This window comes from Melospiza georgiana, chromosome 24, assembly GCF_028018845.1.
Source record: "Melospiza georgiana isolate bMelGeo1 chromosome 24, bMelGeo1.pri, whole genome shotgun sequence".
NCBI lineage: Eukaryota > Metazoa > Chordata > Aves > Passeriformes > Passerellidae > Melospiza > Melospiza georgiana.
In genome coordinates this window covers 8979890-8995994 of record NC_080453.1, presented here as the reverse complement: position 1 = coordinate 8995994, position 16105 = coordinate 8979890, and the positions used below count along the sequence as shown (strand labels likewise).

The window sequence follows — 16105 nt, the reverse complement described above, 5'->3', positions numbered from 1 at the left end:
CGCCCCCTCTGCACCATGGTCACGGTGTCCCAGCCCCGGGGGTCTCGGGTGGGCGAGAGGCACCGGGGGGCTGGGGCGGGGGGCTGGGGATGGGGTTTGGGGGTGACCGGAGGAGCCGCCCCCGCGCTGCCCCCGGCTCGGCCCGGGCTCAGATTCCTTTTGTGCGGAGCAAGCGGCCGCTGAAACTTTAATGAAGCCACCGGATCGCCCGTCCGGCCCGCCCCGCTGCCCGCGGCTCCGCCGGCTGCGGCCCCGCCGAGCCCCTCGCCATGGCCCAGGGCTTCTGGCGGCTCTACAAGGCCAAGGTGCTGCAGACCCTGGGGGCGCCGCGCCCCGACGGGGCCCTGCAGGACGAGGTACGGCGGGGGGTCCCCAAAAGGGGCTGCCCGACCTTCCTGTACCCCCTCCCTGCCCTCACCGGGCCTTCATTGCAGGCAGAGCCCCCCGAGCTGATGGAGACGGCCGAGCCCCCCGCGCTGCTGGAGGAGGGGGCCAGCCCCGTGTCCCAGCTGGCCCGGAAGGTGAGGAGGGGGCTGGGGGCGGCGGGACGGGGGCGCAGCGGCGGCCGCAGCTCCCGGTGACCCCGGCGCTGCCCCCGCAGGTGCAGGGCGTCGGGGCCCGCGGCTGGCGGACGCTTTCGTCCCTCTTCACCCGCGAGGACGAGCACCAGCTGCTGAGCCCGGAGCCCTGCCCGGACCAGTGAGTTACAGAGCGCTGGGGGGACCCCAGACCCCCGATCCGACCCCAGAACCCGGATCCGACCCCAGAACCCGATCCCAGCCCAGAACCCGATCCGACCCCAGAACCCGGATCCGACCCCAGAACCCGGATCCCACCCCAGAACCCCGATCCGACCCCAGAACCCGGATCCGACCCCAGAGCCCCGATCCGACCCCAGAACCCGGATCCGACCCCAGAACCCCGATCCGACCCCAGAGCCCCGATCCGACCCCAGAACCCGATCCCAGCCCAGAACCCGATCCAACCCCAGAGCCCCGATCCCACCCCCGGGACCTGCCCAGCCCACCCATATCGCCCCCACCCCATGGCCTCATCCCCCTCCCCGGTGGGCACGGACGGGCTCGGGGGGCCGGGGGAAGGTGCCGGTCCCTGCCCCGACATTCCCGTCCCCGTTCTCTCCCCGCAGCCCTCTGGCCGAGCCGCCCGAGCCGCCCCACGCCGAGAAGGCCCCCGGGTTCTGGGATCTCTTCGCTACCAAGTGGCAGCAGGCGGCGGGGCCCGACAAGGCGGGGCCGCCCCCGGAGCCCGACGAGAGCCCGGGGGAGCCGCCGGGTGACGACGGCAGCGACCTGCGGGAGCCGGAGGAAGGCGCCTTCCACTGGGGCTTCCTGGCCGGCAAGCTGGCCGAGATCCGCAATAAAGGCGCCCCCAAGGGCAACTAGAGGAGGGGGCAGCGGTAGGACTCACCACAAGTCATTTGCGGTCCCCATTGCTGGTGGGCAGCGCCCGCCCGTGCCCGAGGGCTCTGCCCTGGGTTTGGGTGTCACAGCTGCGCAAAGACCCCAAAATTCCCTTTTTCCCTGAGCTCTGCCTGCTGCTTTCCTTCCCTTCACCCCCCAACAGCCCCACGGCCCCCCAGCCCTGGGGCGTCCCCCCACAGCCACGCACACAAGCCAGGCTAGAAAAAACCCCAAACAGATTTATTGAGGGCAGCTCTGGCCCCAGCAGCTCCTGTTCTGGGGAGGAGGAGGGGGCTGAGGGGTGGGCGCTGCCCACGGGAGGGGGCTCGGGCTCTGCCCACCCCCAGCCAGAGCAGGATTTGGGCGGTCAGTGGGGGCTGCGGGCCTGTGCCACCCTCTGGGCTGGGGACAGGGAGGAGGTGGGGGACAGCAGGGGGACAGCAGCGGGGGTGGCCCTTCCTCACCTGCCCTCAGGTGTCCCCACCACACTCAGCCTGAGGACCTGGCGGCTCTCCCAGCCCCCAGCATCCCCACGGCACCGGGGCCGGGAGTGCCACCGGGGCCAGGAGTGCCACCGGGGCCATGGGCGCCCCCAGCCCCTCGGCCACATCCCGCCGGCTCTCGGGGCCCGGTGCAGGCAGCAGGAGCCCCGCGGGTGTCCCGGTCCCGGCCGGGCCGTCCCCGCTCACACCGTGGATTCCCTGGCGGCCGCCCAGGCTCTCTGGCAGCCGTAGAGCCACTTGATGACCCGGGCGTTGCGCTCCACCACCGACACGGCCGAGCCCGCCCGGGTGTCCGGCTCCTCCTCGCCCGGCCCCGCGTCCCCCTCGCTGCCCCCCGAGGCCCGGCCGGGCTCGGACTCGCCGGAGCCGGCCCGGGCCGAGCCGCTGTCCCAGCCCGCGGGCCCGAAGCGCTCCCGGCCCAGCAGCTCCACCTGCGCCCGGTCCAGCCCGCAGTAGTTGAAGAAGCGCTCCTGCTCCGACAGCGGCAGCGACACGCGCAGAGCCAGCGGCTCCTTCCTGGGGGCACCGGGCGGCTGCTGCTGCACGGGCACGGGGGCGATCCCGCCGCTGTCCCCGCCGCTCTCCCCGCTGCCGTCCCCTCCCGGTGTCCGCTCCTCCCTCTCGGCCGGCGCCCACAGCATGGGGGTCCGGGGGCTCCGGGCGGGGGGCGAGCTGGGCGGGGTGGCTCTCAGGGGTCCCTGGAAGAGGCGCCGCACCAGCCCCGAGCCCTTGGCGCTGTTCTCCTTGTCGCCGCCCAGGCAGTCCCGTTTCTGGCGGTAGATGATGAGCGAGTCGGGCCTGAGCAGGCGGCGGCCGCCGCTGCGGCGGGACACGGGGGACGGGGGGCACGGCAGCTCCGGGCCCAGCTCCCCGCACTGCTGCCGGGCCAGGCGGCGCCGCCCGTGCGGGGACAGGCGCGGGGAGCCGCGCAGCGCCGGCTCCTGCCGCCGGCTGATCACCTGCTGCGACTTCACGTACTTGGCCTTGTCGGCCTCCAGGCGCTCCACGGCGCTGGCCCTGCGGCCCCCGCTGCCCCCCGGGCACTCGGGGCCCCGGTTCAGCCAGGCCAGCGGCGAGCCGCGCCCCGGGGCCATGAGCCGCAGGTTGCTGGAGGCGCACACGGCGAGAGTGGGGCTGCCCAAGGGCACCATGGCCCCGGAACGGCGCTGCTGATCGCTGCTGATCACTGCTGATCACTGATGGTCTCTGCCGATCGCTGCTGATCACTTGTGGTCTCTGCCGATCGCTCCTGATCTCTGCCGATCACTGCCGATCACTGCTGATCTCTGCTGATCACTGATGGTCTCTGCTGATCGCTCCTGATCGCTGCTGATCACTGCTGATCACTGATGGTCTCTGCTGATCGCTGCTGATCTCTGCTGATCGCTCCTGATCGCTGCTGATCACTGCTGATCACTGATGGTCTCTGCTGATCGCTGCTGATCTCTGCTGATCACTGCTGATCTCTGCCGATCGCTCCTGATCGCTGCCGATACCTGCTGATCGCTCCTGATCGCTGCCGATCGCTCTTGTGTCAGGAGGCTCCCGAAGCTTCCTTCGGCTCCTGGATTCAGCCCCGGAGGAGAGAGGAGAGTCAGGGTCAGCCCCGAGGGCCCAGCGGTGAGGAGGACGGGGCTGAGGGTCCCCTCAATGCCACCCGGACGCTGAGTCCTGGCACTGCAGGCAGGAACAGCCCCGGGCAGGAAGGGAGAAGCGCCGAGCATCCGCCGGCTCCGGCCGCATCCCAGGAGCGGCTTCCAACAGGAAAAAATACCGGGGCCGGCCCCCGCCCTGTCCTCCCGGGCGGCGGAACAAAGCCGGGCTCAGGAGAGCTGCCCGGGGCTGGGGGGTCCCCGAGCCGTGCCCCCCAACAGCCAGGCTGGGCTGGGAGGGAGGATTGCCCCTTTTTCCGTGCGCGGAGGGCACGGGACCGGCCTGGGGGGCAGCAGGGACACGGGACCGGCCCCGGTGACAGCAGGGACACAGAAACAGCCCCGGGGACAGCAGGGACATGGAGCCAGCCCTGGGAGACAGCAGGGACACGGAACCGGCCCCGGTGACAGCAGGGACACGGAACCGGCCCCGGGGGACAGCAGGGACACAGAAACAGCCCCGGGGACAGCAGGGACACGGAACCGGCCCCGGTGACAGCAGGGACACGGGGCCGGCAGGGCAGAGCTCACGGGAGCAAACAGCCCAGCGAGCCTCGGCCACGCAGCTCCACACGCAGCCCACGGGCTCCACACCGCACCCAGTCGGGGTACACACGGGGAAACTGAGGCACGCGGGGTGTCTGGCCCTGCGCTCCCGGGTTGGGACCCTCACCCTCCCCAGCCCAGCCCCGCGGCCAGGACTCGTGCCAGGATCCGTGCCAGGCAGGTGTCTCGCTCACCTGAGCCCTCGCAGGGATGCAGGGATGGGATGCAGGGATGGGATGCTCCAGCCTCACGCAGCTCCTTCCCCTCCTGCACAAAACAGAGCCGGGAGCAGCCTCATATAGAGGATGAGGAAGAGGAAGAGCCACCCATTAACCCGTGCCAGCCCAGCGCCGCGGCAGGAGCCCACCCGTGCTGACCCTGGCCAGCATTAACCCCTCTCCTCCCGCAGCTCACGCTCACCTCTGCTCCTCTCCTCCCTCTCCCTCCAAAATCCCCTCCCCAGGAAAGGATTCTGGCACCTTCCCCGGTGGCGGTGAAAGGGTCACAGCCGGCCCCGAGCCGCCCGTTCCGGCGTCTTCCCCCCGGGAAGGGCTGTAAATCGCAGGAAGCCACAATGGGCTGGAGCTGGCCCAGGGGTTATTTTTACCGCTGCCCTCTTCCCTTCCCGAGCGCTCCCACAGGGACAATCCCGGCCCCCTCCATGCCCAGTCCAGCCCGGGGGGCTGCGAACGTGGCACTGGAGCAGGGGGGGACAGGAAGGAAAGACCCGGTGCCCCCCGAGCTGGGCTCCAGGACCCTCGGAGAGGAACCAGAGAAAGCCCCGGAGCTCCCCGGGAGCCGCAGCCCCTTTGGGGAGAGTTTGGGGAGAGCTGGGGCACAGCCGGGCTGCTCGCAGGGAATGGGGGGCTCAGGGGGACAAACCCCGGCATGAGGGGGGCTCTGTCCCCCAGCCCTCCATCCCCAGCCCTGTTCCTTCCTGAGGAGCTGCCGGGAACGGGGCCTGGGGCTGTGCCCGGCACCTTCCCGGCCGACGGCAGCGGGGCAGGAAGGGGCTGGGGCCTGGAGTCCTGTGCGGGAAAACGGGGCCTGAGATGGGGCCTGGGCAGGGGGAGAGGGGCCAGGCCTGGTCTGAGCTCTGCAGGCTGGAAAAAACCCCAGTGACGTCCAGATCACCCCTGTAATAAACCCGGAGAGCAGCACAGCCGGCAGCACTCGGTGAGGCCGCACCGGAGCGAATCTGGGGGAGGACAGGGAACAGGACCAGGCCGGCGATGGAGAAACCCTCGGCAGCTCTGGGATCTGCCCCCGGATTCCCCCACGGGAAAGGCCAACGCCAGAGAGGCTCGGGCTTCCCTCGGGACAGGGTGGTGATGGGAGCTTGTCCGACGAGTTTCAAACCTCAGGGTTCAAAGGGGCACGAATGAACCCGAGAGCAGCGCAGTGCCCGGCCGAGCAGGCACCGCGTGTCGGGGCAGGTTGGGGCGGGAGCGGCCCTGGGGCTGCTCCAACCCCAAAGGGCTCCAAAGCCGCGGCAGAGCAGGGCTGGGGACACAGGGACAGCCAGGACAGGGACAGGACGAGTTCCTGGGGCTGCTTCAACCCCAAAAGGCGCCAAAGCCATGGCACAGGGACACAGGGACAGCCAGGACGAGTTCCTGGGGCTGCTCCAACCCCAAAAGGCTCCAAAGCCACGGCACAGGGACACAGGGACAGCCAGGACAGGGACAGGAGGAGCTGCCGGGGCTGAGGGAACCAGCCCAGGGTCAGCATGGAGCCTGAACCCAGCACTGCTGCAAGGGTTTTCAGGTTGCATCTGGTTCCATCCCAAACCTGAGGGCGAAGGAGTCTCTGGAACGAACAGGAACAGCCCGGGCTGGGCTCCTCTTCCAGCAGCGGTCACTTGACACCTCCCTGCTCCTAGAAATGGGGTTTCAGATTTCCCCAAGCCCTTCCAGAGCTCCCGAGCAGCACCTGCAGCAGCTCGGGCTGGTGTTCCCACCTCACCCGCGTCCCTCAGACACTCTGGGGGGTTTGTGGCATTCTGGGCACATCCCTGTGCCTTTCCTGGGCTGCAGCACAGCAATTTCCTTGGCAGGAAAGGGGAACCCTGGCAGCACCACCCACACCACCGAGGCTGGTGTTTAAATTCCTCACTGGCTCTCCCTGGGCCCTTCTGTGCCCAAAGCACCAGGAGGGACCCAAAGCACGGAGCCAGGGGCTGTGAGAAAGGGAAAAGCCCCCAAACCCCGGGCTGGCTGTGCCCCAAGGAGGGGAGCAGCTGAGCAACCTCCCAAGGGCTCTTCCTCCCCCACAGAGCCCCAGGGAAACTCGGGTTGGACCAAAACCAACCAAAACCCAGCTCTGGTTGGACCAAAACAAACCAAAAACACCAACAGGGTGAGCTCCCAGCCCTGGGAATGGGGAAGGGCAGGCTGGAGCCTGAACCTCTGGGGCTGGGCTCTCCCAGCCCAATGAGCTTTAATTATATCTCATTTCTGCACCAGGGCATCTCCCTGCACATTTCCACACCCTCCCTACAGGCTAAATATATTTGAAGTACAGCATATATATAATATATATTATATATACACATATATGTGTGGGTCTATATAATCTCAGGTTTACTATTCTTCATTTTGTGGGGAAGGAATTCAGCTTGCGCCTCTATTTAAAATCACCACTCTTAGAACCAACCCAAAAGCGGGACTTTCCTCTTTACTACTCCTAAAATAATGAACCCAAACCCAAACTGCACTGACCCAAGTACCAGGCTCCTGCCAGGTTGGAATTCCTGGCACAGGAACCCACAGGGCACAGGGCTGGGCTCGGGTTTGCTGTGGGTGTAAGAAATTCCAACAGAAACTTACTCACAGCATTTCCAGCCTGCAGATCCCTCCATCCAGAGCGCTGCTAATTAAAAACATGCAAATGAGGGCCACACTTTCCTGTCATGGATAAGTAATGTTTCCTCAGCTCCACTCCCAAGGTTTCTCAGGGCTGTCCCTGGAGGGCAGCACTGACACTGCACTGAAAGCACTTCCTAAAACTTCATCGAAATTCAAGGTTTTATTTCAAAAACAGTCATGAACTTAATAAATTACACAATAATTTTCCTCATTATAAATTCTCCATAAAATATATTTTACAGTTTTTAAAGGAAAAACATGGAAAAAACAACAAAAAAATCTTTCCCAAGTGCTGAAAAGTGTCTTGACTTCGTGTCACGCTGGTGGAACGACCCCGCAGCTGCTACAACAACTTGATTGATTTTCTCAAAACAAAAGACCTCAGACAACAAAAAAACCAAAGAGAACACAGAGCTCGAGGACTACCAGTGTCACCCAACAGCGAGGAGAAGCACCATGAGAGGGATTTCAGGCACCCCCAACCTATAAAGTGGCAATCAGTGCAAAGAAACACTTTGGGAGTCAAAAGCCCCAAACTCCCCTGTGCCAGCCCCTGCTTTGTGCCCCGCAGGCAGAGGGGAGCCGGGTGGTTCACAGAGCACCTCAGAGGGGAGCAGGGCTAATTCTGGCTCTGTAATTGTGTTATTCTGGCCGGGTAAGGGAGGGGATGCTCACCCCTTTGTTGTTAAACAGCTCCCAAGTTTAACATGAATGACAAACCCCCTCTTCTCACCCTGCTGAGGTGTGAGAGCTGGGAGGCAGAGTTGGCACAAGCAAAGTGTGTTTGTCTGAGGATCACTCCCAAGACGATGAAGTGAAAGGAAACAACAAGAATTATGAACTAAGGCCAGCTGGGGACAGGCACCAGCTCACACAGCACCAGGTAAGAGCCACCTGCGGCCTGTAAAGCCTCACAAGTTGGGTGGAATCAGAATCCTTTGCTTTTGGAAAACCAAAAAAATAACATTCTGTTTATCTGCACTCGAAAAATGAACACTGAGTGCTCAGAACTGCTGTCCCAACACTAAGAGGGAACAGACTTCAAAAAGCAAATTGTACAAGGAAATACTTATAGCCATTTCCAGATGAGAAAAGGCAAATCAACTGATTAATAAAAGCAAAATCAACTGATCAGTGAGCCAGCCCCCCTGCCAGCACCTGACTGTACATTTCTAATTTGACTCCCTCAGTGATGAGCTCAATAAGCTCTAAGTGCCAAGACCAGCCATGTTAGCACTTTGAAAGCAGCTGATCCCCTTGCATTGCTTTTTTTGTTTACAAAGTCAAGTCTTTGAAATTAGGTAACAAAAATAAATAATAAAGTCATTCAGGCCTGGGGAGGAAGGAGTTTTTCTCACTCACTTTCTTCACCCAGATTTCTAGCAGACCCCAATCATCCAGACCCACAGCAAATAATTTAAGTGCCACACACTCCCAGTCACTCAGATACATAAATATATACACAGACTACATTACAAAGCCTCAAGATTTGCACTGCCAGCATGCAAATCTATTTTTCCTCCTTTTTTTTCTTTTTCCACGAGAGTTCCTAATACTGACATAGGAAACTGGAATGTGTGGGACACTCTGTGACAGAGTGCTGGAAATCAAGTAGTGTTGGCTCTTGCGACGTGCCCAGCCCCAGGAACACCCTCAGGGCTTTCACACCGGCCAGCTCCACATTCCCGTCGGCAGCGAGGTGCTAAGCGCCCCCGCAGGACGCCCTCACGTGTCCCAGCTGCTGTCCCTGAAGGCGATGTTGACCAGCCGCAGCTCCAGCTCGAAGGCGTCGGGCCGGTCCTGCGGGTTGGCCGCCAGCATCTCCTTGATCAGCTGCTTCATCCTGGCGTTCATGGACTTCTTCTTGACGGGGATGAGCAGCTCCATCTTGGGGTTCTCCAGCAGCGCCTCGCCCACGGGCACGATGGCCGCGCCCTGCCGCACGTAGCTGCCCAGCAGCTCCTTCTTGGTCTCCGTGTCCACGAAGGTGATCCTCTCCAGCATGGCCCAGATGATGATGCCCAGGGCGAAGATGTCGGCCTTGGCCGTGTAGTGGCCCTCCCACACCTCGGGGGCCATGTAGAAGTCGGTGCCGCAGGCGGTGGACAGGAAGCACTTGTTGACGCTGACGGGCTCCTCGGCGCTGTGGCCCGAGGCCGAGCACACCTTGCTGAGGCCGAAATCCGCCACCTTCAGCGTGGGCTCGGCGGGCGCGCGGCCCTGCGAGATGAGGATGTTGTCGGGCTTGAGGTCGCGGTGGATGATCTGGTTCTTGTGCAGGAAGGCCAGGGCGCTGCTGAGCTGCAGCATGAAGCTGGTGTTGGTCTTGCGGCTGGGCTTGCGCGACAGCAGGTACTCGTTCATGTCGCCGCCGTCGCAGAAATCCATCACGAACCACAGGTAGTAGGCGCTGCGGGGGTCAAAGGCTATTTCTCCTTTCAGCGAGGTCTCCACGAGCTGCAGCGAGGAGAGGAGGGGATGTGAGCACCCGGGGATGGTGTGAAGGGAAGGGTTTGATGGGAAAGTGCATGGAGTCGGGATCTTCACAGAGAGGGGAAATTTGGGTTAGTCACACAGCAGGAATTGTTCCCTGCGGGGCTGCAGAGGGCACGGGTGCCCAGAGAAGCTGTGGCTGCCCCTGGAGCCCTGCAAGTGCCCAAGGCCAGGCTGGTGCCACCTGGCAGAGTGCAAGGTGTCCCTGCCCATGGGAATGAGATGGGGTTTAGGATCCCTTCCAACCCAGACCACTCTGTCTGACCCTCCCCTCGACAATCCACAGAGCAAGGTATTGCAACGGGGCAAAGAAAACACGATGCAAATGTTGTTATGTAAAAGAGAGAAAAAAACAAAATCACAATATATTTGCCAGCCTCCTTATCTTCCCTGGTGTGGAGCGTATCAAGCTCAGGCTGCTGCCCAGCAGCAGAGCTCGACCCTGATAACAGAGGTTTTAGAGATAGCAGTGGCCATTGCCCTCCCATCTGTCCCAGCTGGACAGCGTCCCACCCTGACAAAGCCCGTCCCACCCACTTTGCCAACAGCTCTTCGGGACAAACAAAGTCTCACAAGCAACTCCACACAGCTGCATTTATCCAGGAGAGATTTTTAAAGCCTGTCTCCATTCCTGACACATCCATGACTTCCAGCAAGTTAACACAGGATCCTGAACTCAGGAGAACACTGATCTGCAGGCACGGCTGAGCACAGAACACCCTTCCCACCATCATTACCCACAGGGTATCTTCAGGAACAGCCAGTTCTTACAGCTGCTCCACACAGAAAGCAAAGTAAAACCTGCAATCATTTTGCTAATCCTGTTTACACCACTGCATTTGCCTCTTCAGCTCCTCTGAGGTGGCTCTGGAAGGAAAGTCCTGCAATTATTTCTGTTAGTAGTAAACCAATGGATGCTAAATCAAACTGGCTTTCAAAAATGAAGGGGTGTGTTAATATCTAGACAGGCATTTTGAAATGCTTTTAAAAAGTGACCTCTTCTAGAGAAAAATGGTAGTAATTTACAGATACCTTCTTTAAATCTATTTTAGAGCTAAGAAATGCCTTATTTAGGGTTTGTAGTCAGGAACTGTGAGATTAAGGTATCTCAGGAGAGCAGGGAGCCTCCCCTGCCAAGAAGGCACCAACACAGTCACAGGAGCTGCACGTGCAGACACTGTGAGAGTTCAGACAACAAAATCCACCCGCACATCTGCGCCAGCGGCAAAGCACAGCACACGAGGCTGACTGAGGACTCCAGCTCTGCAGATTTGGGTCACTGAGGATGGGCCCAGGCTCCTCACCCACAGCAGCAGCTCAGCTCTGTGCCATCCCCGGGACAGCAGAGGGGCTCTGCCTGCCCTTGGCACAGCCCTGGCACTCAGCTCAGCTCCGTGCCATCCCCAGGACAGCAGAGGGGCTCTGCCTGCTCCAGAGTGACCCTGGCACTCAGCTCAGCTCTGTGCCATCCCCGGGACAGCAGAGGGGCTCTGCCTGCTCCAGAGTGACCCTGGCACTCAGCTCAGCTCTGTGCCATCCCCTGGGACAGCAGAGGGGCTCTGCCTGCTCCACAGTGACCCTGGCACTCAGCTCAGCTCTGCCCTTTGCCCTCCTCCCTGCAGCAGCAAAACAATCCGTGCTGTTGGCACCTGTGCCAGCTGCTCCCAGCACTGCCATCCCAGCCAGAGCTGCGGGCTCTTCCCCACCTTCAGCTCCGCCCGGGGCCTTCAAAGCTCCTCCTGCACACCTGCCCTCCCTGCAGCTCCAGCGAAGCAGGAAGGTGAGGCTCTGACTCCTGCCCCTGGTATTTCAGCCTAATCCTTCCCTGAGAACAAGTCAGGAGCAGCTCCCGGGCCACGGGGAGCTGGCACAGGCAGGGATCCTGTTCTGAGACAGCAGGGTGGCAATGAACACTGAAATAAGAGCAGCTGGCTGGGGAGAACACAGCAAACACTGAGCAGGCTGTGGCTGTTTGAACCAGGAACGCTGATTTATACTCGGGGCTGCTTCTTGACAAGGGAATTAATTAGATTGTCTTTCAATGTCTTTCCAGAGCTACTTATTCTTCAAACATACACAGCTTCAAACTTAAAAAGGACACTTCCACAGTGATATGTACTCCCTAATTTATACTCTTTGAAGAGATTAACTTAAACAGATATTTATTAAAAAATAAAACCAGCTCATGATGTGCTACCAATTGATGCTTGTTTCTGAAAGAACTTTAAGCGCTGGCTTCCTATAAATCAAGACACTGATTTCCTCTTCCAAGGCACCCAGGATGGAATTCCTCCAAGCTCTCCCAGGAAGGAGTGCTCTTTAACCTGCAGCTGCCAAGAACTGCACAGCCTGCACCTGCCCTGGGCTTCCCCAAGTTATCACAGCAGATTTGCATTAAACACAAACTCTGGAGTCTTTCAGAGCAGCACAGCTTCAAACCCAGGATCCAGGTGTTTGCTGAGTTTTTTCTAGAGATCTCCATTACATTCTGGGTGTCTGCAATGCACACAACCCCCTGGCCTAGCTGAGCACGGCTCAAACCCCTGGGCTGTCCCACCTCACCCCGTCCCCTCGGCCTCGTGCACCTGCAGACACAGGGAGGAGCTGGAGCCACGAGACCCCAGCCTCAAACCCAAGATCCAGGTGATTGTTCAGGTTCTTTTACAAATCTCCATGACATTCTGGGCGTCGGCAATGCAGCCAACCCCCTGGCCTAGCAGAGCACAGCTCAAACCCTCGGCTGCCCCACCTCCTTCCCCCCAGCTCAGCCCGTCCCCTCGGCCTCGTGTACCTGCAGATACAGGGAGGAGCTGGAGCCATGGGCCATCTTCTGCACCATGCCATCTTTCTGCAAGATGCACTCCTCCAGGTGGATGACGTTGGGGTGCTGGCTCTTGATACTGCTAAGGGCCCAGAACTCGCGCAGAGCCAGTTCCACGTTCTCGGGAGCGTGGCACCGGATCTTTTTGACGGCCACGCGGGCACAGGTCCTCCTGACGAGCGCTTCGTACACCACACCATAACTGCCACGACCAACCTCCCGAATTAGATCGTACTTAGGCTGGCTACTCACCATCTTCAGGAGCAAAGGTTCTGGGGAAGGGGGAGAAACCCACACAGCTAAAGCTTAGGCACAGGAGCCGGGCTGTATTTCCCCCCCCTAGGGGCTGGCCTGCCCGGGCCCCGCCGTTAACGGGGGCTCAGAACGTTCCAGAAGCTCCTCCATAAACCTGCACCTGCCTGCCCCGGACCAGGTGGGAGCGAAAATCACATCCTTTCGTTGGTTACGATTTCAAATACAGCCCGGCGTGTTCAAGGCGGCAGCAATTCAAACCTAGGCTGGGACGGTGCCGAGCCAGGGCTCTGGAGAGCGCTCCTGCTCCTCTGCCTCAGCGTCCTCCGCGAGCATCTGCAGGAACAGCAGCAGGCTGGCATGCTCCCCATCCAGCCCGGAGAGCACGGCAGGTCCCAGCTGAACCCCTGGTCGGGCTGCAATCTTAATTAAACTGCCTTGTTGGGCACGTGGCTGCAGGAGCAAACGTTTCTGTTACAATTGTTTTACTCAGGGAAGAGAAAGCTTCAGTCGCTCCCCGTTTATCTTTTCTGAGGTGACTGGTTTCTCACCAAGCCTCCTCTGCATGAGGAATCTACAGCTATGAAAGGTTAATTAGGATAACTGATGGCAGAAGTTTGCACCCAGCATCTAACTTTCACTTTTGCTCAACAGAGCAAGGACAAAAGTTAAGTTATTGCTCTGAAAGTAAAACAAGAGACACACGCAAAAAAAAAAGGAGGAAAAAAAAAAAAAAGCCACCAAACCCTGCTGCAGATTTATGACCCTCCCTGCACGCTGCCCTACAAGATTACAAACCAAACACCAGCACCAGCTTCACACAGCCAAACCAAAACGGGACACTGACTAGAGACAGCAATAAATTAAAATAAATTAAAAAAAAAAAGAGCTTGACTAGCCAAGGATCACTGGTCAAACAGAATGAAACGCAAAACCAAAAGTAAATAAATAAATAAAATCACACTGATAGATCAGAGCTACAACAGCTTTAAGACAGCCAGTGATAAAGGTAATTCTCTTTATGTCAGGCAATAAGGACCACATTGAAACGGCCTGTTATTAGTAGGGAGATTTCAAGTATTTCCACTGCTTTAGGCAATTTATTTTTTTTTTGAGAAAAAATAAAAAAAAGAAAAAGAGAGAGAAAAAAGGTATCATCAGTCTCAGGCAACGCTAGAGCGATATTTTAACCTTTCAGCAAAGCTGTGCGAGGGGCATTTGCAGTAAGGATTTGAACCGAGATGTGCCGTGGGTGAGGAAGGCGGGAAGGGCCGGGGCTGCACCTGCAGCAGGGCTGGGGCTCCGGGTCAGAGCCTGAACACGGAGATCCGAGGGGCCGAAAAGGGCAGGAGCTGTGAATTCCCATCGGCACCGAGACCGAGGGACAACAAGGGCCGGAGCTGCAATTTCCCATCGGCACCGAGATCCATGGGCCAGCAAGGGCGGGAGCTGTAATTTGTAATTTCCCAGCGGCAAACACCGCGTTCCTCAAGCACAGCACAGCGGGTTCCGAGCGGGCACACACCGTCCCCCGTACCGGGAGCTGTCCCCGAGCCCCGGGGCCGCCCTCGGCCCCGCTCCGGCCCGCGGTGCTGCGGGCCCCGGGGCCGGCCCGGCCGAGCGGACACCGGGCCGGGCAGCGCCGCCCGCCGCGCTAATTTATATTATTAGAATAATATAAATATATAGAGAACGTAGGTAATTAATATAGGTAATATAAATGCACCCCTCCCGCTCGGCGCGGCCGCACCGGGCCCCCACCTGGGAAGGGAAGCACCGGTGCACCGCTCGCCCCACAGCGGGGGATGATGCCGGCCCGCTGGGCCCTGCCCGCCGCAGTGGATACCGGCCGCCCCTGCCCAACCTGCAGCGCGGATCCCGCCCGCTCCAAGCCCCGGGGCCCGGGAGGACAAGGACAAGGACCGGCCCCGGGCCGAGCCGGACCGGGCCGGAGCAGCCGCGTTACCTCAGCGCCGCCGCCGCCGCCGCCCGGCCGCCATCTTAGGGCTGCGCTGCGCCCGCCCGCCTTCCTCAGCGCGGCCACGCCCACATGAATGGCCACGCCCATTCCGTGCACGCCGCTCTGTGATTGGTCAGATCGGGGGGCGGGGCGAGCGCGTGGGTAATGTTTAATGACATTATTAATTTATTAATTACTGACATTTCTGTTTATTAATTTGGAAGGGATTGGTGCCTGTCAGGGTGCTGAGGCCCTGGCACAGGGTGGCCAGAGCAGCCGTGGCTGCCCCTGGATCCCTGGCAGTGCCCAGGCCAGGCTGGACAGTGGGGCTGGGAGTGCCTGGGACAGTGGGAGGTGTCCCTGCCATGGCAGGGGTGGCACTGGATGGGCTCTGAGGTCCTTCCAAAACAAACAGTTCTGGGACTCTATGATTTACTGCTTGGCGTCCAGAAAAAATCAGTATGGCCCCTGTCACCCTTGGTTATGCTCTGGCCTGGTGTGACAGTGACACAAGAGCTGGTCTGTTCTGTTCCCTGTCCTGTGCCATGGCTCCCTTTCCTCTTCAGGCTGCAGGGCTGGAAGTGCCCCCCATGCCCAGGAGCCCTGGCACAGGCCCTGCTGTCTCCCCAGCCATTGCAAAGCCACCCCAGGGACATTTTGGGAGAGGCCACCCACTGCTCAGAGCCCTGCGAAGCCAAGCAGAGGGAGATCCATCCCTGCAGCGGGCTCTGCGGGGTTAATTGGGAAGGATCCCGGGGTGATTAATGCCCTGGGCGCTGCCTAAGCTGTCCCAAGCCAATTAGGGGCCAACGAGCCCCTTGTGGGTTGGGAAAGCTGCTTAGGGCATTACACCCCCTCCGCTGCTGTGAATCCCCTTAACCGAGTCCAGAAGCAATTAATTAATCAATGTCACCCGGGTCGTGTCTGGGTCCGGGCAGGGTCTGAGCCCAGCCGGCCCCGTTTGCTGCCAGGGCCTCGCTGGCAGAGCCCCAAGTGCCCGGACAGGAACAATTTTGCAAGATGTGCCCGCAGGTCTGGGCACAGTCACTCGCTGCACACGTGAGCCAGCCAGGAAGGAGCCCAAAACAGCTGAGGAACTGTCCTGGAGGGAACAGAGGGGTCAGTGCACCCCGAAACAGCTGAGAGGCTGCTCACCCTGCCCCACGCTGTCCCCCCTGGTGCCCCCTGTGCCAGGGGTAGGGTTACCAGGGCAGTGCAGCTGCCAGCTCTCCCCGGGGCCAGCCCCGGCCCTGCCCAGCCAGCTGGCACCGTGTCAGGGCTGCTGGCAGCCAGGGCTCTGCTCACCCTTTGCCCCCACGGCCGTTTCTGGGTCAGCTCTTGAGCCTCAGCAGCGAGGCCAGCCGTGCCAGGGCTGTGCCATGGCTGTGCCAGGGCTGTGGCCTGGCTGTGCCAGGGCTGTGCCATGGCTGTGCCAGGGCTGTGGCCTGGCTGTGCCAGGGCTGTGCCATCCCTGTGCCAGGGCTCTGGGGCACAGCCTGAGCGGCCCCCACTGGGCCTGGGCTCATCGAGGAGCCCCCCCAGCCCTGTGCCAGTGCCAGGCGTGGGTCTGGGTGCCCCCAGAGCTGCCTC

At 60.7% G+C, this 16105-nt stretch overlaps 3 protein-coding genes across 7 annotated transcripts; 1 reads left to right on the top strand and 2 right to left on the bottom strand.

The window, feature by feature from the left end:
• The first annotated feature begins 269 nt into the window (after nt 1–269).
• On the top strand, nt 270–1403 carry C24H1orf232 (chromosome 24 C1orf232 homolog). The gene is made up of 4 exons (XM_058040462.1): nt 270–356; nt 435–521; nt 602–699; nt 1148–1403. Exons 1-4 carry the CDS (start codon nt 270–272, stop codon nt 1401–1403), a joined length of 528 nt encoding a protein of 175 aa, XP_057896445.1.
• Nucleotides 1404–1998: 595 nt separating this feature from the next.
• On the bottom strand, nt 1999–3146 carry FAM110D (family with sequence similarity 110 member D). Its single transcript, XM_058040404.1, has one exon. It carries the CDS (start codon nt 3073–3075, stop codon nt 2107–2109), a length of 969 nt encoding a protein of 322 aa, XP_057896387.1. The 5' UTR covers nt 3076–3146; the 3' UTR covers nt 1999–2106.
• Nucleotides 3147–7130: 3984 nt separating this feature from the next.
• PDIK1L (PDLIM1 interacting kinase 1 like) lies at nt 7131–14605 on the bottom strand. Of its 5 annotated transcripts, none has more exons than XM_058040341.1 (3): nt 14522–14605; nt 12274–13641; nt 7131–9446 (listed from the first exon to the last, which is right to left on the bottom strand). In XM_058040341.1, the coding sequence occupies exons 2-3, from the start codon at nt 12556–12558 to the stop codon at nt 8715–8717; spliced, it is 1017 nt and encodes a 338-aa protein (XP_057896324.1). In that variant the 5' UTR covers nt 12559–13641; nt 14522–14605; the 3' UTR covers nt 7131–8714. The 5 variants fall into 5 exon arrangements, with proteins under 5 accessions (XP_057896324.1, XP_057896325.1, XP_057896327.1 ...); XM_058040342.1 differs by having other exon boundaries at nt 12274–13644; nt 14522–14577; XM_058040344.1 differs by having other exon boundaries at nt 12274–12575; nt 14522–14542.
• Between the last annotated feature and the right edge of the window lie 1500 nt (nt 14606–16105).

Bases quoted from the DNA above. Each gene is read 5' to 3' on its own strand.
- PDIK1L (XM_058040341.1), bottom strand. From the start codon at position 12,558: ATGGTGAGTAGCCAGCCTAAGTACGATCTAATTCGGGAGGTTGGTCGT. The intron at 9,447-12,273 runs GTACACGAGGCC...TCCTCGCTGCAG, and splicing joins GCTCCTCCCTGTATCTGCAG to CTCGTGGAGACCTCGCTGAA.
- FAM110D (XM_058040404.1), bottom strand. From the start codon at position 3,075: ATGGTGCCCTTGGGCAGCCCCACTCTCGCCGTGTGCGCCTCCAGCAAC.
- C24H1orf232 (XM_058040462.1), top strand. From the start codon at position 270: ATGGCCCAGGGCTTCTGGCGGCTCTACAAGGCCAAGGTGCTGCAGACC. The intron at 522-601 runs GTGAGGAGGGGG...CTGCCCCCGCAG, and splicing joins TGTCCCAGCTGGCCCGGAAG to GTGCAGGGCGTCGGGGCCCG. The intron at 700-1,147 runs GTGAGTTACAGA...CTCTCCCCGCAG, and splicing joins CCGGAGCCCTGCCCGGACCA to CCCTCTGGCCGAGCCGCCCG.